Raw genomic sequence first — 21,525 nt, 5'->3', positions numbered from 1 at the left:
GCATGATACACCCATCAAATATTGTTCAATAATCATAAATTGGTTAGGGTGCAAGAAAATCAAGTAACCTTGATTAACAGATTGACACAGATTTCAATGATCTAATTTCCATTTCTTATTATATTTAAAATATTGTACATACATCTCTAAAAGACTTACAGTGTAGGGATTAATTAAAACAAATAATACATCCAGAGCTGCCAACATTCTTAAATGACAAATAGTAAGGCGAGGTCTAGGGACCACCTAGGCCCCCTGTCGCTGAAGATGTTTTGTAAATGGACATGTAATCTGAGGCATGTTTCCATTTTGTTTACTATAAAACATTGACATTAATGTGATCCGTCTTCTAAAACTGAAACGATGATACAAGCAAGCGTTGTAAGAATTATGAATATATTATAATAGTAGAAAATATAGACTGCCAGCTATGAAAATACATTTTTTATATATACTTTGAATGAGAAAAACTGAAATCGGAAGAATATAGAGAGAAATCGTAAGGCGTATTTTAGACGTTGATTTCGTATGCCTTACGCCAAAATCGTAAGGGTTGGCAGCTCTGTACATCATATATAATTCTAATTAAACTGGCTGTGTTAGAGCTTAACAAATATCCATCTGCAGCTTTAAATTGTTTATTGCATATTTTATGAAATAATGGAAATGCTACAGTCTAATAAAAAAAAATCAAAAATTAATTATTCTTTAGACTATAAAATTCTAAGTGAGACATGACTGCAATTTGCTGCAAATATATAAAAATTGAAATGTAATTTTTTTTTCAATGAACACATGTATAATTAATTTTAATTATATTATACAATACTAATTCAGTTTCAATCATACACTAAAACATCAATTTGTTTTAATTACATTACACCAATTGAAAGATCTTTATCTGAACTACAGCCATCAAGAACTCTTAATTAACACAAGCAACTATAAGGCCATTTCTTTTTGCCCAACTCCCAAGAGATAAATTAAGATAACACTGCATCAGATCAGATCTAGAGATGCTCTTGCCAGTTAACTCCCGACAATGAACTCATTAATTCTCTCTAATTTGACATGCACATGCATTTCTGCTATCAAAATTCTCCTTGACCAGTGCTTGATAATTATGCCCATGGGACAAACTGAATTCCTATCAAATCATTAACATTTGTTACAGAATCTGCTGTAAAATATATGATGAAAAAATAAGTTTTTACTTCATTTCGCATTTTTTAATAAGGATACAACTATATTTTAACATTTTTTAGGATTATGAAATTTAAAATTTTAAAGACTGTTTTTTTTTTTTTAAAAATCACTTAAATTAAAGGTCACAGTGACCTTGAAATAGGTCGTGACACACCGTCTACCCAAGATGCATAAATTTTCCAAGTTTGATGATTGTAAGTCTAATAGTTTCCTAGTTATGAGCCAAACAAAATCACAAAAGAAAAAAGAAGAAATGCCTGTAAAATGCAGAAAAATCATCCAATCATGATGAAAATCCCAGGTGCACACCTTCATATGGTGAATAATAAGTGTATAAATTTTCAGACAAATCCATCCAATAGTTTCTGAGAAACGGTCCGGACAAAATCTTGTCTACAGACAGACGGACAGACAGACGGACATGGTGATTCCAATATACCCCCCTAAACTTCGTTTGCGGGGGTATAAATATGCTATCATCTTAATTACACAATTTCAGTTATGGGCAGGTGCATGGATAAATAGGAAGTTGACATCAGATTCATATAAAAATAAATCCCACCATATGGCATGCCTCAGCAAAGATTGTGCTAAAATTTCAAGCATCTGCAATGAGCAGTTGCTGAGAAAACTGCAACAAAAATTTGTTATGTATGGTTCGGACAGACACACAGATAAACAGAAACAAAAATGAATCCCACCATATGCAACCAAAAATTTGTTACAGACAGACAGACGGACACACAAGGGTAAGACAGTACACCACCTTCTCCTTCGGAGAAGAGCTTTAATGAAAACATACACTTTCAAAGAGTCCATTTACATGTACATGTAAAATAAAGAGCTTCAGAATTTTTTGCATAAGACTTCAAAATATCCAAAACTGATGACAATTTTCTTGAAATTATGCATGCATAAATTGTTGATTAAATTTTTAGTAGAGGATTAGATTACTGAAGTGAATTACCACATGTGGTTCTGTTGTAGCGGCAACCATTGCAGCGTTAAATGCTCTGTTTACAGTTACTTGACGTCTGTTGCCATCACCAGAGTTAATCTATAGATGACACAAATTCAACAAATAATCCTTAAAACATGCACAAATTAAGACAAAAGATACATTTAATGAATGGAAAAACTGGGGAAAAAAAAGGCTTTTTTGTCTCTGCATGGGCACTGAATAAATATTTTTTACTACCTATTTGTCCATGTTTTAAAGATAAAATATACATTAACCTAAGAAGAGTATACTTCTTCCACTGTTTCTTTGTCATTCTCTATCAATGTGATATCAAATTAAATGTGTTTCATATCTATGCCGACAAAATTACTTCCTTTCTTTTTTGCTTTCATTGGTGCAAAAAGGAAAGAAGCCATGGAAGCTCTAAGCAACATAATTATGAAATATCAACTTAACTTAATACATACATAAATATATCCTGTAAGCCCAATCCTACATGCATTGCATCTCTTGAATCAAAGCTTCTTGCCATAACTTATTAAACAGAATCTACACACATGAACTCTTTCAAAGACAACTGTTGTGTATTGAGTGGTGATTTCCATTACGTAAACAAACCTTTATTTCCTATGTAGCTTGTAACACCAGCTTTGACTGGTTATAAAGTTGGGTGTAAATTTCCGTGCACCCAACTTGAGCCGGGGGTAAATAAAATGTGACATTCCAATGCATACTTTTTCTATGATAAAAACCAACTAACATGACGTCACAATGCATTGTTGTACGTAGTTATCTTACTAGATCAATTGAGACACATTTGATTAGACTCTAATGTTTACAAAGAATTTTTATGGGTATATAGGAAATAAATTCGTTCTCCAGGTCCAGTCAAGGGTGTATGGGGATTTACCCCAGGTTGTATTCCATACACCCTTAAGCCACAGGGTGTATAGAATAAAACCAGGGGTATATCCTCGTACACACTTGATTGAATCTGGATAACTAATATTATTATCCTTCAGAATTATACAGTCAATCTGATTGGTTTAGAGCATGTCACGTGAGGTGAAACAATTGGTGATGTCTCCCTCATGCGCAGGGTGACAACTGTTGTCACCCTTCAGACTACAATGAATAGAGCAAGCGAGCATGATGAGTTACAAGTTTGTTGTCGCCCCTTGAATGAAAATATAGTGGTTTAAGCGAGATAACTCTTATTTATAATTATTCACACATAAAATTTGTTAATATGCAGGATCGGTAAACACTAAATTCTAACGATGACGTCAAAGTTGTCTGTTGACATATTAAGATATTTTGAAAGTATGGAATTGAATCAGAGCAGAGTAAGAGGATACAGAGGTTTGATTACTATTTTCTACTCTATCTTACTGATAATTTAGATTCTTCATGATAATAAAACTATTATGGACTGTTTAGAAGGGAGACATCACCAATTATCAGGTCTGAGTAGGGTTGTCATCCTCGGGCGCAAGCGATTTGCCTAGTATATGTATACACCTGTATATTAAGTGGTGCTTTATTTATAAATACTTGTATATTGAGTAATTGCCTAATTTATACATACCTGTATATTGAGTGGCGATTTGCCTAGTAATGGAGGCCTTCCTCTGTAAGGAGTACGATTGGCTTGCCCTAGGGTGGGTCTCTGTCCCCAGGGTGGGGGTTTTCCTTTGGGTGGGAGTCTTACAACTCCCCCCTGGGAGAAAGATTTAAATGGCTCAGCTCTTCTCATTGGTCTTCTGACTGCAGGCTACAGTGAAAGGGAAACAACTCCAACTATATGACTTTATAAGAATTAATTTTGATAAGAAAATGAGGTCAAGATCCATAGTAATGTAATACAGGGAACATATATTGTTGTACATTGTAACATTTCAATCCATAGGAATACCAATCAATTTTGTAAAAAATACTGATAAAGTTATTATTTAGCTAAACTTTCGTGCAAGTTCACAAACCTGATGTCATATTTGATGTTGCTAAAAGTAAATTGAGGTTAAAAAAAGAAGAGTCCTTATTCTCAGAAATTGAAAAATACTTCAGGGAGGGGGAAGCTAATAGGGAAGGGACATTTAATAAGAAGAAATCCAAGGCTTTGTTGAAGTCAGTTGGAAGTCCCAACAAATTTCTTTTGTGTCACTGCTTTACATTGAATACTGTATACAGGGAATTTTTCACCCCCCTTTTATTTTCGCCCCTTTTGCACTCTTCATAATTGGGCAAATTTAAAATGGGGCAAATTCAAAGAATACAGCATGATTTCTTAAACAGAACTGTGACTGGGAGAATTTAAAATGGGGCAAAATTGTTCGCAAGTGCAAAAGGGCGAAAATAACCCTGTATACAGTATCTGAAATCCCAAAATATTTTTTTTTATAAAACCCATCAAGTTCAGGTTTTGACTGTAACAATTAAAAAATATTTATTCATTCATTCTAAAAACTTCCTTAAAACATTATTATATCAGTGCAGAATACTACAACCTAATCAGATGTACCTTGAGTTTTTTGTTTTTCTTTGTACTTCTTTGTTTGGCCACCATAGATTGTATGTGTGCTGTCTCCTCGTTAGCGACAGCATGATAAACAATCTCTCCCTGCTTATTCCTACAATAAAACAAGATAAATTTAAACACCAAAGACAAGTGGCATCAAAACACAATATTGCCTATACATTTAAAAGGCACTTATGCCGAAAATTTTGCATTTATCAAATAGTCAGGGAAGTGGCAAAGCATGAATATGCATTTCCAGTAAAAATCCTATTTAGTCTGTAGGATAATTAGAAAAATAATCATTCCACGTTAAAACATTCAAACTGAAGTGTTTTTAATTTTCTGCTTTTACCACATGGTGCTCTTAACCTGCTAGTCCATTATATATACAGCATTAAAAACATTTCCTTACTTTCTGACTCTGACAACATCTGGTATACTGTTGATGAAATCATCCAAATTAGAAAACCCCAGCTTCTTAAAGGGCAGAGGTTCCTGTGTGATTTCACGGTAGTCTCCTTAAAAAGACAAAATTATAATCAGTGTTACTGACTGATTCTTCCTTCATGTTTACTGAACTCTGTGTGGTCAATGACTGGGTACATAATACATTGTAGACAAGACTTACTTTGTAATATGTGGGCGGGGACACCCTCTTTACAGCTCATAAGAACTGCTCTCAGCATGCTCTTGACCTCTTCTAATGCCATGGTCTAATGGTTTTCAGATTTTGAACCTAGAAAAAAAGATCACATATTACGGTTTCCTTACATATTATTTCTTCATGTTTATTAGGTTTTTTATAAACCAGAAGTCTCTGATGAGGCTGCATGTAGCTCTACTGGTCTGTATGTATAACAAAGGAAAAGTAGCACTTGGATTTGAAACTTTGCAACAGACAGCAATAAATAAAATTATGTATCTTAGTGCAGTTTACTTGTGTGCCAAGTTATATTAAAATCAGACCAAAATTGTAGGAGGAGTAGCGTTTTAAAGGAATTTCACAGAAATTTCTATTTTTAGTAACCATGGCAACACCGTTCATTGAAATCAAAAACCGATGCAATAATTTATGTATCTTAGTGTAGTCTCCTTGTATGCCAAGTTATATTGAAATCAGACCAAAACTTTAGGAGGAGTAGCATTTTAAAGGAGCATGGACATAGTTTCAACTGAATTTTTTTTTACCAATTTTAATTTTTACAATTCCTAACTAAGGCAATTCTAATGATCAGCAAAAATTTACAGGACAAAGAATTCTTCATAATGTAAACAATGCTCATGCCTTGTTTTTGTTAATCAATATAATATGTAGGTTAAACCATGGCAACACTGTACATCAAAATAAAAAACCAATACATTAATTTATGTATCTTAGTGTGGTCTACTTGTGTGCAAAGTTATATTGAAATCAGACCAAAACTGTAGGAGGAGTAGCATTTTGAAAAACTGTTTACAGACAGACGGACAGCTAGTTAGACAGATGGACAGATGACGGACACCTTGCTATCGCATAAGCTCTTCTGGTCTCTGACCAGTAGAGCTAATGCAAAATTGAAAAACATTCTGATAAATGAATTGATAACTTGATTCTAAAGTGAAAGTACATTGTTAAACACATTATGAAGGATTAGCCTCCAAAGTTACATGTCCTTTGGGCTTGTAAGTGTGCCATTTCCATATGCCCACTTCTAACTTTACAGCATCAGATTCCTAGGATTTGTAAAAGATTGTCAGATTCTGAGGACTTAAATTCAATAAATATGTAACATTAGAATAATTATATATATAACTCAGAATTTCTTTTTTTCTGATTTGTTTTCATTATTTAAATGGTTGCCAAATAACCTAATTCTACATTTTACTTTGCTGAAATCAATTCCAACAGAGACATATGACATGGAACAGGCCCCAAACCACAGCTAGAATAGCTGCAGAACTGTAGCTCTCTGAAAAAAAAATATGTTGACAGACCGGAACGCTACAGTGCCACCCATTGAAAAAACTGTATATTTATTGCGAACAAAAAATTTTTAGAAACAGATTATTGTGGAACTCTTCAGCATCGGTGGTTTAAATGAAAAGCACACAGCCATCATGCTGCTAGGAAAAATAAACAACTTTATAATTTGCTGGATTTAAATCTTTTAAAGGTAAGAAAGGAAAGTTTTATAGTGATAGAAACTTAAAGAGATGTTCATAGGAAAAAGTTGAAGCGGGCAGCTAATTCATTTCAGCCTGTTTTAATTGAAACGAGCGGTCGAAGTCGGGGCAAAAAACCCCGAATCACATTGTGTGGGAATGGACTGAGATGGGTAGTAGACGTCAGACCAAAATTTTAGTCTCTACCCATCTCCATGAGATTAGGGGAGTGTGAGAACCTATAGAGAGCGCACACAGTTTATATCTTGTAACTCATATAGCTGGATGTAGTTTGTAGCAGAATAAATATGTGTATATAACGAACCCTGTGTTAGGTTATTGTCCAACACAACACCAGTGGTTAGTAGATGTCTTTAAATATGTAATAAAGCAAATCTGCTCTATTTTGATACAGTTAATTGTAATGCAACATTTTTTTATGGGCTTACTACATGTATTTAAGCTGTAGCTGCAGAACTGTAGCTCTCCGAAAAATTTTAGTCTCTACCCATCTCGCTGAGATTAACACTCCCCAACTCCCATACTGCACCCATATCATATATCATGTATATCAATCAGCTTTCATTCATTCATTGCAGCCAGCGTGGGAATATTAATCTGTCTGCAGGCTATGTTTACACTACAACTAGGATATCGATTGCCTATAGTCAGGGCAGTTTATGTGCATCAAAACATTTAAAGAAAACAAAATTGTGGAAAATCTTGAAATTAAATGCAAAGACATATCTTATAGAGTAGCCCCTGTCCCGCTGTACTATTTCCTAATTTAAAACTTATTTTGCAGGAAAAATTAATCCACAAATCAACCAGAAATATGAAGTAGAAAGAGAGTGTCAAACTTTGAAACTTTTTCACGAGGAAATTCGAAATCTACAAAAGAAAGTGTTTTGTCAAGATTTTCTGCTATTACAGATATGAATTCTCACGTACCTGCAGCTCAATAATACATGTAGATCTCGCCTTGTAATAATTGGAACACTTTCTCCTTGTCTTTCAGTTTTTTTTTTTAATTAAATCGAAATCGAAACGGGAAAATTTTTTCTCTGAAATACAGTAAGTTGTACCAAGATTTGTCGTGACATGTGCCCTTCCGTTTTTAGACATTTGGCGCCAAAAGTTGATGAAGAAATGAATATCAGAAAAGAAAGAAAATAGTGTAAACAGGCGGGTCAGACATTTCTCCAAGGATGGTCCAAGTCACTCTACAAGACTTGGAAAATTTACAAGAAAATAATCAAAGTGCCCGCCCAAGCACGAAAAACAAAAACAAAAAAATTAATAATTCGGGGAGGGGAGGGGGGCTTTTCCATCGAAAATATAATATTAAGGTACTCCGATCCTCAATCAGGAAGGATAACTCTTTAATTTATCCAATTAAATTAATTATAATTTAATTCAAAAACTCCCAGAGTGAAGCTTGAAAATTAATCTTTTCATGTAACAATTTTCATTCTATACCTCTCAATGTGTTTCAAGGTTCTTTGAAGTTCTAAGAAACGTATAAAAAAAAAAGAAGAAATTTTTTACCCTATAAAAGTATCTTAGAATTACATATTTAATGAAATTGGGGTTCTTTCAATCTTACCATAGATACCAATGTTTATTAATATTAAATGAAATTAGAATTGATCTATGGTGTTTTGCAACGATAGGAAAAGCTTTATACACTATGCATTGTAAAATGATCGAAATAAACAGAAGAAACTAGAGTACCTTATAAGTATAAAAATTTCTTCAAAAGCTTGGATACCTATAAATCTTATTTCTAAAATATGTTTGTTAATCAAAGTTGAATTGGAAAATGCATAGTTGGTGATTTCATTCGCATTTCCTGAAAATTTAATTCATTGAGATTTACTTATTTTCCTTAAATATAATATGATTAATTTTAAAGACGAAGTTTGAAGAATAATCGTGGGTAAAAAAAAAAAACATGTCTTCGAGAATTCATAAATATTTTTAGTGAGCATTTTAATTAGTCAATGCCTGATTTTCAGAACCCAAGGATAGGAGTACCTTAATACTTTCCCGTGGAAAGATTTTTCTGCATTGTTAAAAAAAAGTTTGGCGTGCCCTTTCAATGAACATTTGCAACACTGAAAGATTACGGTTGGAAAAGTGGCAGTCCCCCCCCCCCCCTTTTCCCCGACATTAAATGCCTGCATGGACGATGTAGCCAATTTCTTTAATTATTTGATTTTTGCAATATACTTTTATACGACCAAGCTGTATGTAAATGTAGCATTTTCCTTGTCTTCGTTGTTAATTTAGTGTAGAACATTTCTTAAAAAGGTCATCCGGCTTTGCTTTTCTTATTTATTTACAGTACACATGAAAACATAAGGAGTAGGCATCCCCTGTGGACTGGTCACATCAGCCGTGATCCCTCTATATTTACATCCACTTAATATGTTCTCCTTTATTTCTTAAGAAAACCCATTGCGTTAATCAGTGCATGAACTACACCAGGCCCACCTGTACAGATTTCTTGATCAGTGGCTGTTCCATCAATAAAACGTACAAAGACGTCCGCATCATTAATACAATAATTAATCTTTTTAATCCTACTTTAAATGATTATTTAATAACAGATATAAATATAAACAATAAGATGTCTTTCTTTGGTTGTTAGTACGGGAATGAATGTCGCAGCAATTGCAGAAAAAATTTACATAAAATTTTTACGAAAAAATTTATATGTATTTTTTCTGCAACAGCTGCGACATTCATTCCCGTACTAACAACCAAAGAAAGCATTTTGTTTAAATATACTGATTATGTAGACGGAAAATTACGTAGTCAAATTTAGTAAAAACAAAGGTAACGATTGGTATGAAACAAGTCAGGCAAAATACGACTCAAAAGAATGTACGAAATGGAGACTTTAAGATTTGTGAAATTCCTGCAATATAAGTTTATCTGTTAATTGTCTGTCTCGGTTAAAATGTTGAGCGTTTTTATCGTTTTTGACCTTGACTTTGGAGTTTGACCTTTTTAAATAACTTTAACCTTTCCACTTTTGAACACTTGAGGCTAGGGCTTATATATTTAGCAAGTGTATTTCTTAGAACAAAGTCTTCCCCTGCATACCGCTAATTTTAACCAATCTAAAACCCTTTGACAATGATCTTGGAGTTTGAATCACTTTTAGAAAACTTTTAACTTTGACTTCATAAAAAAAAAAAAACAATTAATATCCCTTGATCTTGGAGTTTGACTTGCATTTCAAAACCATTAACCTTCGCCATAAGACAACTCATACGGAGGCATCAGTGTTTCACAAACACACCTTATTATGCCCCTGTATACGAAGTTTCGGGGGTACTGTTATATAGTTTTTGCCCTGTCCGTCCGTCTGTCTGTTTGTCTGCTTGTCTGATTGTCCGCAAAAACTTTAACCTTGCCCATATCTTTTGACTGGGTGGGACTACTAGTATGACTTTCATATTTCACAGGTGTATTCCTTAAGACAAAACCTTTCTTTAACTATCACCAAATTTGACCTCTTGACCTTGTAGTTTGAAACACTTTTACACCAAAATTCCAAAATGTTTACTTTGGCCATAACTTTTGAATGGTTGATCCTAGAACTTTCATACAACACATATGTATTCTTTGTGACAAGGCCTTCCATTGGATACCAACAACTTGACCTTTTGACCTTGACCTTGGAGATTGATCTACTTTTAAAAAACTTTAACCTTGGTAATAACTATTGAACGGTAATGGCTAGGGCTTTAATACTTCACATAAAACTTAGTATTTCTTGTGACAATATCTTTCACTGGGTACCAAAAACTTTGACCCCTTGACCTTGGAGATTGACCTACTTTTACAAAAAAGATTAACCTTGGCAATAACATTTGAACAGTTAGTGCTAGGACTTTTATACTTCACATATGTTTTTTTTGTGACAAGACCTTCCATTGGGTACCCACAACTTTGACCTTTTGATCTTGACCTTGGAGGTTGACCTACTTTTAAAAAACTTTAACCTCGATCATAACTTTTGAAAGTTAAGGGCTAGGGTTTTCATACTTCACATAAGTAATTCTTGTGCAAAAGTTAACAAAATCTTTAACCCTTTTACATTGACCTTGGAGATTGATGTACTTAAAAAAACTTTAACCTTGGTAATAACTTTTGAACGGTTAGGGCTAGGGCTTTCATATTTCCCAAATGTAATCTTTGTGACAATGCCTTTCTCTAGAAGCCAACAACCTTGACCCAGGAGTTTGAACTACCTTTTGAAAAACGTTAACCTTGGCCATAGATTTTTAACAGGTGGTGCCAGGACTTTCATATTTCACATTTGTATTTCTTGTGAGAAGGCCTTTCTTAGGGTATCAACATCTTTGGTTTGCACATTTGAGAAAATTTAACCTTCGCTATGTTGCCACACGGGGGAATCGGTGTTTCACAAACACATCTTTTAGAATCTATATCTTGGTTTCAAATGTTGCAATTATATAGCATCTTAAGAAAGTTTAGAAATTGAAAACTTTTCTTTGATGTTCAAAATCTTATTCTGCAATTTTCCAAACGAATCTTTACCTTTTTTTCACTATATAATACCTTTTTATTATGAAAATTTAAAATCTATTTATATGCGGGTAAAAAGTACATTTAAATACAGTACTCCACAAGATATTAACCTCGGTAGTGGCCAGAGTTAACCACAGGTGACCTCTACACTGTGGACAGATCCTGACTATACGACACTGCATATGTTCCAAGTTATCTAGTGAATTTCCAATAAATCGACTGGAAGTCGTGCACAGACGTGCTTCCGTAAACCCCGAACAGCTGACGATGAGCGACTTAGTGCGGACGGATCTGGCGGAGTATGCTCCGGCATCAAACCTCCTGTTTAATGAACACATCCGGGACTTGATCCAGTCTGGACGGAACATTTACCACTTCGCGTTCGGACAGTCCCCATTCCCCGTGGTAGAATCGGCTGTCCGGGCCCTGAAGGATCACGCCGGGGAGAACGCCTACCTCCCAGTAGCAGGTAGGCCTGCCGAGAATATTGATCACGGCTCAAAGAACTGAACTGTAGGGGAATTAGTTTATTATTCTATTTCTCTGAAAAGTGGCAGTAATTTGCAAGGCTCCGGCGAAAACAGTTGCCATAATATTTTCACATACAGTTTCATTGTCGACATTTTTGTAATATTCCCCTAATGCATTTGTGCAAAATCTTTGCTTCCACTGTAAAAAATGATTAAACAGTTTAGAGGGGAGTTAACCTTCTTTTAATTATATTGTGAAATTCCTTCTTTTTCCCCATGTTTTATGCTGATATAGACCTTGACTTTGGCAGTAAGTTTAAATAAATACGCCACTTCTACGATAAAAATAAATCGGTGTGGTCAACAGCTTATCGGTGTATGTCCTTACATTACTCCAGAAATAAATCCGGTATCTCTCGAACTTATAGTATGCCTATGTAAAATAACCAAGGTTGCCGCGCATTTTTTTTTCCGAAGTGCAAGCTGCCAAAATTGGGAAGGGGCGCTTAATTAGAACAAAAATGTATATTTATTGTTAAGATGTTAATCCAGCTGGAATAGGCATCCTTATATATCCACAAGGATTTAATGACACACACACACACAGAGAGAGAGAGAGAGAATTTTAACGAATAACATTTAAAAAATCGTTCGGTGATCACCTGTGGAGTGGAAAATTTTATAAAATGTGCAGAACATATCAGACTCTGTTGCGTAGAACACGTCTTTTGTATTTACTTATGATAATATTTCCTGCTGAATATAGCGTACGTGTTACCTGATCCAAGTTGGTAACCATTTAAGGTCAGATGACACCTTCCTCAAATACATATTTTGTAAATCTTGGTTTTATATTAAACATTATGCATAATTGTCATTCTCTTGTGAATTCTACATTGTTTTTAAAATGTTTTTAAATATAAGTTCACATAAAATTGTGAAATAGGCCATTCAGAAGATTACCCATAAGGGTTATATAAGAAATATCCCCCTATGGTATCTTGTCCAAATGCCTGGTAAGGTACCCCAATTTTTTGTGAGGAATCTAGTTTAATTACCTAGAATTCAATGACAAATTCTCAGGTAAAATTATATATTTTTGAGGAACGTGTCTTCTGACCTTAAAGCAACACGTTTGAGTGTGAATGTCGAGAAGCTAGAAATCCCCCCCTTTTTTTTTCCATTGGGATTGGATATGGCAACTTTTTTTTTTTATTTACGTGTAACAGCATGAAAATAAGTTAAATAGCATTGAACATCTCTTTTCATTATGAAAGCAAAGCTTGTGAGTAGCTCATAAATCAGATTACAAAATTAGCCATTCATTTCATCTTGAACTCTGCCGACAGTACATTTGAGATATAATTATACGCGTTGAGAATTGACAAGCATTTTATGTACATTTACACTTTTTAACAATGTCAAGGGGCTACCTCTCCAGGACATCACATCCCAGTGTCCAAAAAACCTTCAGGCTGCATATCCTGTGAGGAATTACCAAGTACGCAGGCCCTTCTAAGTCGATCCCGGGTCTACTATACCTATTGGGTTATTCTTACAAGATTTGAATTCTTTGATTTTTAATGGGGCTACAGGGAAGTAGGGGGTCGGAGAGAGGGGTGGGGTTCGAGGTCCCTGTTCCATGCGTTAAAATTGTGTATTTACATATCTTTGATTTGTCTTGATTGTTGATTGATTAATTATGTTTCACCGAAGCGAGTCTTATTTTTATTTCTTTAGGACTTAAACAACTTCGTCAAGCAATATGCGACTTCCACCAGAAATATGACGGGTTCAATGAGGTGGACCCTGACGATATTATCGTGGGCCCCGGGAGTAAGGAGCTCATCTACCTCGTTATGCATGTATTCAACGGAGGTAAAAAAAATATATCGTATTTTCCATAAATCTTGGAATCATGTATATATTTGCTTTAATATTTCCAACATCACCGTGAGTATGATAGATTGCAAAAAAAGTAAAATCATTATTCATTTAATCTTCCTTTCCAGATGTTATAGTGGTATCGCCCTCGTGGACAACGTATAAACCACAGGCCCGCTTAGCTCACCACACACCATTCGTCATGGAAACAGATCTGGATAGCGCCTGGAAATTAACGCCAAAACTTATCAATGAGGTGTTTAATTTTAAAATTAACTAGATACCTTCCTTTTTTTGTATGCAGGTCTATTGGAAAGTTTCTTTTAGCTCAAAAACATCAATTTCTTTGCTTTGAAATTTTCACAGATTTACGCCTAATGAATAATTTTCTCGAGCAATTTAAAAAGTTCTTCACAATCAAAACAGCAGCATGCTATAGTATCTAAATATGTGCACAACCACATGTTTTACGAAACGACTTTGTGCGTCTATACTAGCATATATATATTACTGCATCCAATATCACTGTCGTGATCCCGTGCCGGATTGGACAAAACAAGATGGCGGCGGGAACAAATCGAAAAAGGTAGGTACCTGAGATTTCGGTAAATATTCCCCGTTAACCGTCAGATATGCTTGTTCTGAAGATACTGTCGAATTTCTAGTAAAATGCTTATTAGTGTGTTTAATTGCTACTTTTCCTATCGTCTCTTAAACTTGAACATTTAACGACTGAAGACTGCAGAATTTCTCCGATTGAGTTTGAAGCGGCATGGAGTTGTTTTTTCTTCGATTTTGACAGTTTTATGCATCCAGCAGCAGGAGAGTGGCTAACAAATGATACTTTGGAGTAATTCTGACCTGGTGTTATATGTTTATTTGTTATAACCCATTTTATTACAAAAATATTTCGATTTAAAAATGTTGACATGTGCTGGATTGGAATCGGTTAATTTTAATGGAAATTGTGCCGGATTAGACTGCATTTTTGGTGCCGGATTGGATGATGTTCATTATGGTCATTTGTGTAATAACTTTTTTCTCTTTTATTTTTTAAGCTATGGATGCATAGTTCAATGAAATACCAGGAGGAATTTAATAAAGCGTGTATAGGCATCTGCACTCAGGAGTTTTGTAGAGATGACACTTTACAAGCACATAAGAATTGACCATGAAGCAGCAGAGAGGTATCGATGCATTATCTGCTACAGGTGGAAGTAAAACCTACGACGGTACATGTACATCAAAAACAGGCATAGAGAAATTCAGAAAGTCTGAGGAACAGACACTGACCAAAATATTTTTAGGATCTTAGATAGGTATATCTGTGATTATTTCAAATTCAAAACAATTGTACTGATTTCTCTCATTCATATTGTTTCAAAGATTTTTTATATTATTTTTCTTTCACGCATTTTACTTTTTTTGTTTGTTATCGTAGACACAAAAAATGTTCATGACTGTTATTTTATTAAATTTTAACAAAAAATGTCCGAAATTTTCTTCGTCTTTTTTGAATATCTCTTCCCCGTAGTAGATAAAGGAATGCCTTTGTCACCATTGACATTTTTTTCTAGCAAGTTACTATTTTGCTAAAATTTATTGTAAACAATTTTACGTTAAGTTCATTTAATTTGCCGTATAACAGAAGAAACATTTTGATTTTGTCTTCTGAAATACAACGAAATCTGAAATTCTATTCTACTCGATCATGTGCATGGTTTTGTACAGTCCATCCACGAAGCATCGTTTTTGAAGGGAGGCAGCCAGAGAAATTTCCGCTGCATTTCATTTCCGGAAGTATGCATAACATTTCCGACATTTTTTTTATTTCATTTCCGACATTTTTTGTTTTCATTTCCGACATATTTTTTTTTCATTTCCGGAATTTACCTGTGCGGTGATTCAATATTTTCTATGTAAAAGGAAATGGAATTTTAAAGTATTTATGCCAAAATATTAATAAAAAATAATAATAGAAAAAAAAAATCTCTACATATATGCATACATATAGCACTAAGTCTAGATAAAAGAGTTGAATGAGCATAAAACTTTTTCACCAAATGTAATGTGCACTAAATTAAATGTCAGTGACAGCACCATACTTATGTCCAAGTCACTGATAAATTTACAAAATTGGATTTTAATGATTTATTCCTTTAATTTTTTTTTATAGGTAAAGTTATATAATTTGTTACTATAGGTACTACTTATGCGTTTGAAAAATGTCGGAAATGAAAACAAACAAATGTCGGAAATGAAAACTAAAAAATGTCGGAAATGAAAAGTTGATAATTGCCAAAAATTCCGGAAATGAAATGCAGCCGAAATTTCAATTTCAAAGCCAACTTCTTTCAGTAACAATTTTTTATACTACATTTACCTTAAATCACAAAAAGTTGGGGGCCATCCAGCCCTTCAATGAACATTTACTATAGCATATTAAGTAATGTTGTTTCAGACTTATTAATTTCAACTTAATTTTAATTCATCAAAAATTAAATTAATTGCAGTACTTAAAATGTAATATTTTACACATTAACAACGATACATTTGAAGTTAAATCACATCGATATCGGGATCAAGCGTTAAACTGTAATCTGAAATCAAAAATTAAAATAGGCCTAACTTCGAAAATAAAGAATACATACACATTTTATTTAAATGATATGTCTTTTATGTTAAACTAATTTAGAAAAACAGAAAAAGCAGTTTATTTGCATTAAATTATAAAATTTTACTAGTGTACCCTAAAGCACTCTTTTGTACTAGCCTACGTAGGTACTCTTTTAAGTAGGATCGAATTTCGCCAATGGCAAACTCTCGGGCCTTTCCTAATAGAAGTCTAAAAATAACCTCGAATGTGCATGCACTACATAGACGCCATGACAACCCCCCTTTTCACAAACTTTGAAATAAATGTTGGAAGACCTCTTATCTGTGGAGTAGGAAGTTTAACTTTATTGACTGCAATGATATGACCTAAAATATACAAGAGAAGGGACTTCTAAACCCTTCAATCCTATATTCAAATAAACAGGAAATGTATAAATTTTTAACACCCGTTGATGATGATACATTCGAGGCTGTTTTTCTGTCCTCTGACGGAAAGGCCCTACTAAGTAACATGATGCAATTTCGAATTTCGCCTCCTCATGCACATGAAATTCTCGTATGCTTAAGGGTTTTGCGGACGATTCCTCTGGCTTATTAACGGTTCCTCCTTTCCTTTTTTCTGGCCCCACGAGCTCTTTGAGGTTTACCAAAACAGTGGTCTCTGTAAAAGAAATATGGGTACAATAAAATTTGAGATTAAAAGAAACAGGAAAAAAAAAGATTTTTAATCGAAGGGGGGGGGGGGGGCATAACTGATAACAATCTTACTTCGGTAAGATAAGCTATATTATTTAAATTATATTTCATTAAACGGTGCATCCATATCTTAAAAATTAAAGAGAAAAAAGGTTATTACACAAATGACCATAATGAACATCATCCAATCCGGCACCAAAAATGCAGTCTAATCCGGCACAATTTCCATTAAAATTAACCGATTCCAATCCAGCACATGTCAACATTTTTAAATCGAAATATTTTTGTAATAAAATGGGTTATAACAAATAAACATATAACATCAGGTCAGAATTACTCCAAAGTATCATTTGTTAGCCACTCTCCTGCTGCTGGATGCATAAAACTGTCAAAATCGAAGAAAAAAACAACTCCATGCCGCTTCAAACTCAATCGGAGAAATTCTGCAGTCTTCAGTCGTTAAATGTTCAAGTTTAAGAGACGATAGGAAAAGTAGCAATTAAACACACTAATGAGCATTTTACTAGGAATTCGACAGTATCTTGGAATCAAGCATATCTGACGGTTAACGGGGGATATTTACCGAAATCTCAGGTACCTACCTTGTTCGATTTGTTCCCGCCGCCATCTTGTTTTGTCCAATCCGGCACGGGATCACGACAGTGAATATACTTACAGTTTGTGGAAAAGAATAAGATGAAGAAAAACCGTCTTCTTATCCTAAATAACCCGGATAATCCAAGTAAGACAATTTTGAAATCTTTCTTTAGAGGCAAATATAACATATTTTAAAATATTGTAAATTTATAGAGGGTACGTTCAAATACAAAAAAGGGAGGGGGTTAAAACTTGCAAATCGTTGTTTTGTATTAGCTACCTTGAGCTGTTGTATGGCTAGATATACATGTACATTGTAGTTTTAGTAACTATAAACAGATATATATGATTTCTATGAAATGCCGAAAAAAATACAAAACAAATGATTATCTCGGTGATGTGAATTAGTTCGTCTCACAGGTATTCTGTTTGAATAAATGGAATTCGAAACTGCCTTATAAATTTTTATAGGTTGTACATATTATTTGCATAGTGGTTAATGTTTTGTAACGCTCTACAAATAACGTTCATATTTTGTTTCTCTAACATATATTTTATATTCCTCGGAAGATTTAAATTTTTTATATGAAATTGTAAACGCGATTTGTGTGATAAAACATCTATATAAGAATCTTAATTTAATGCATGGATAATACCCAGTAATATTGCGATATTTTTGATTAACTTTTAATAAGGAGTTTAAGGCACTCCCGCAGGTAACTGTTACCGCGATAAGGCCATTCCAAGTTTTTTTTTTCTTCTATGTTTAGCGTCCATCTATCTTACAAAATCCTACCTTCCTATTCGCAAAAAAACACAGAGACCAAAAAAAACATACAGACACACACCCTCTCTCTCTCTCACACACTCACACACACACACACACACACACCCTCACACACACACACACCCTCACACACACACACAAAGAGACTTTTTAAAGTAACGTCAAGAAATTATTTTTTCTCCTTTCTAGGTCTATACTTTAGCAAAGTCAATGTACTAAATGCTCAAAATATAGCAAATATGAAAACTTGTAGACAGCTTATTACAGGAAATGATAGAATTCAAAGATTTTGACCAGAAAAATCAATATCGGGTTTCCTTATTTTGTTTGTTTGTTTGTTTTTTTTTTTACTGATATTGGGTGTCAAAAACCAAGACGTACGCGGACACTAAACATAGAAGAAACTTGTCCAGAATGGCCTAACTGCTTTAAAAGAAAAAACTCCTTCGACGTGAGGAAAAAAAAATCTCCAGCAGTAAGGAAGACTCGATGAGAACTAAAAAGAAATATTTCAGTCTTGTACAACAAAATTATTGCATATTTAATTATGTTTACATAGTATTTTTAGTAATTTAAAATGTACAAAATCATATATGAAATGAGTGATATAAAAATATCTTGAATATTATACATTACATTTTATTTTGCCAACCACGAAATCTGTAGGCAGGGAAACAGTTTTGCTCAGTACTATTCAGTTTTCGTGATATTGTGAATTAAACTAAGTTCCCTTTCAGCCGGTACAAGTTATTCTGAAAAAGAGCTACAAGATCTCAGGTAAAACGTTCCCCGTAATAAAAAAATAGCATTTATTAAAAAAAAAAAAAAAAGGTTCTTTTCTACATTCAAAATGCAACCGTTTATCAAGTTTACTTATAAAAGACTGAGAAGATTTTTTTTCATACGTACAAATTGTGTATATATCTTACTGACAAAGAATTAATTTGTTATGATAGTCAAACATGGTTTTGATATATGTTTTTGATTTTCAGTGGTGTACTTAGAAAACACAACATCATTGTTCTATCAGACGAAATTTACTCTCGGATACGATATGACCAGAAGCACGTCTCTCTTGCAAAAGTAAGAGAAAATCTTCATAAGATTATAGTGACATATAATTTCACCCCTTTAGCAAGGGAAAATATGTACATGTAATTTGTTTCCTTAAGTTTAAATTCACCGCATTGTCAAATAGACATACCAATGTACATGTACTAAGTATTAAATTAGAATATATTTATTGTTTGTATCTTTTTCGTTTTCCAAAATTATATAATTTTGTATTTTGGTGTTTTTTTTACTTTGATTTTAAATAAACTTTTTTTTTTGGGGGGGGGGGGGGGGGGTTATGAGTATAAGGAAAAATATGCAGATTAGCCTTTTACTATTTACAATACTCTTTATAAGTTGTAATTAAGCTAAATACAACTGTATGCACATAAAAAAAACTGCCAAAAGTACGAGTTTTTTGGTAGTTTCTTTTATGTGCAAATATTAACTCAAGTCCTTCCCTTAAAACTTTTAATCCTGATTAGAGTATTGCTACAGAATTACAGAATACTGAGTTTATAAGTACCTCATATTCAAAATACATATCTATCATTTAGTTTTACCCAGAAGGGACCATCATTAGTACTGGGTTATCCAAATGGGCGAGTGCAGGAGGATGGAGGGTAAGAAAACAGTTAATACAATAGTGTCATAAAATTATTATCACATTAAAAGCAAGTAAGCTATACACAATGATGCTTTGTTTGTAGCTGGGCTACCACATGTATCCTAAACAACTGTCAGATCTGAGGAAAGCTGTGAGGAGTGCTGCTAGCCACACCTACACTTCAGCCCCCTCCCCAGTACAATACGCAGCCACAGAGGTATATGTCAAACTTACAAATAAACCCCTCCCCAATACAGTTCAAAATCGCAAAGCTAAGGCACACTAATATACCATCATCCCCCTTTCATATGGCAGCTACAGAGGTAAGCCCCCCCCCCCCAGTCACTACTGTAAGTCGCACCTGTACATCAGTCACTTTGGCCAAAAAGGTCAGTTACAACCATAGACCAGGCCTGCTCTTGAGTTCAGTATATATTCTTTGAGGTAAACACTAAATGGGGATAATTTAGGACTGAAGCTGAACCAGTGATATGTAAAATGTGCCTGTACTTTAGATGTTCCAGAACCTGGACCTTTGTGACGACTACATCAAGCACTGCTCTCGGATACTGGATGCTGTGGGCTCTTACTGCTACTGGTATGGTACTCTTCTTCATCAGTCTGAATACTGAAAGGAGTTTGTTTTAAAAAAATATATGTACTTAAAGTTGTTCAATTAAATATCTCAAGAGATGATTCGAGATATTCTTCCACCTTCATCTATATCATAACAGGGAACTTACGTCAGTAGGAGTCAAGGCCGTAAAACCTACTGCTGGGTACTACATATTCCCTGACTTTGAGGTCATCAAGGAAAATCTCAGAAGAAGGGGTTATAAAACCTGTGAGGAGATGTGTGCTGTCATGCTGGATGAATGTGGTGTAGCAGTAAGTAAAATTTACATCAGTAAATGTGGTGTAGCCGTAAGTAAAATTTACATCAGTAAATGTGGTGTAGCAGTAAGTATTGTTTACATCAGTAAATGTGGTGTAGCAGTAAGTATTGTTTACAGCAGTAAATGTGGTGTAGCAGTTGTATACAGCAGTAAATGTGGTGTATTGTTTCACAATCCTTTAGTGAGACCATCTTAACACAAATTATCTATGATTACTCCTGTTTGTAGGTAATGGCTGGTGGTCCAGCCTTCCTGAGACCAGTGGATGAGCTGACCACTCGTCTGTGTTACGTTCCGTTTGACGGAGGTAAAGCGCTGACCTACAGTCGTGACTTAGGACTCGAGACAGACTTACCAGAAAACTTTGTCAAAGACTACTGCACTCCAGTGTACAATGGTATCCAGGTAAACTAATCTTAAAATGTACAGGCAGTTTAACTTCAGGTGTGTAATATTAAATATATGTCCACAAAGAGTCAGAGATGTAGTATTTTCTACACTTTAATTAAGGGTATTCACATATATT

The 21,525-nt window shown here is 34.2% G+C and overlaps 2 protein-coding genes across 2 annotated transcripts in view; one reads left to right on the top strand and one right to left on the bottom strand.

The window, feature by feature from the left end:
* The window catches only part of LOC134242209 (tudor domain-containing protein 7-like), a 40,916-nt gene extending 32,982 nt beyond the window's left edge, over positions 1-7,934 (bottom strand). The window contains exons 1-6 of the mRNA XM_062724298.1: positions 7,779-7,934; positions 5,314-5,421; positions 5,098-5,203; positions 4,689-4,797; positions 3,756-3,941; positions 2,174-2,263 (exon numbers count right to left, since the gene is read on the bottom strand). Of these exons, the coding sequence (XP_062580282.1) occupies positions 2,174-2,263; positions 3,756-3,941; positions 4,689-4,797; positions 5,098-5,203; positions 5,314-5,395 (573 nt within the window). The 5' untranslated portion in view covers positions 5,396-5,421; positions 7,779-7,934. The remainder of the gene's footprint in view (positions 1-2,173; positions 2,264-3,755; positions 3,942-4,688; positions 4,798-5,097; positions 5,204-5,313; positions 5,422-7,778) is intronic.
* Positions 7,935-11,587: 3,653 nt separating this feature from the next.
* The window catches only part of LOC134242211 (aspartate aminotransferase-like), a 10,436-nt gene continuing 498 nt past the window's right edge, over positions 11,588-21,525 (top strand). Inside the window, exons 1-11 of the mRNA XM_062724300.1 lie at positions 11,588-11,862; positions 13,604-13,741; positions 13,876-14,003; positions 17,738-17,801; positions 19,181-19,220; positions 19,436-19,526; positions 20,054-20,119; positions 20,207-20,320; positions 20,619-20,701; positions 20,838-20,991; positions 21,228-21,404. Of these exons, the coding sequence (XP_062580284.1) occupies positions 11,661-11,862; positions 13,604-13,741; positions 13,876-14,003; positions 17,738-17,801; positions 19,181-19,220; positions 19,436-19,526; positions 20,054-20,119; positions 20,207-20,320; positions 20,619-20,701; positions 20,838-20,991; positions 21,228-21,404 (1,257 nt within the window). The 5' untranslated portion in view covers positions 11,588-11,660. The remainder of the gene's footprint in view (positions 11,863-13,603; positions 13,742-13,875; positions 14,004-17,737; positions 17,802-19,180; positions 19,221-19,435; positions 19,527-20,053; positions 20,120-20,206; positions 20,321-20,618; positions 20,702-20,837; positions 20,992-21,227; positions 21,405-21,525) is intronic.

The sequence above is a fragment of the Saccostrea cucullata genome, unplaced genomic scaffold (genome assembly GCF_032062105.1).
Source record: "Saccostrea cucullata isolate Sc308-1 unplaced genomic scaffold, CSIRO_AGI_Scuc_v1 ctg489, whole genome shotgun sequence".
NCBI classification, from domain to species: Eukaryota; Metazoa; Mollusca; class Bivalvia; order Ostreida; family Ostreidae; genus Saccostrea; species Saccostrea cuccullata.
Note: the sequence above shows the minus strand (reverse complement) of the source record. Positions and strands in the feature narration are given on the sequence as shown.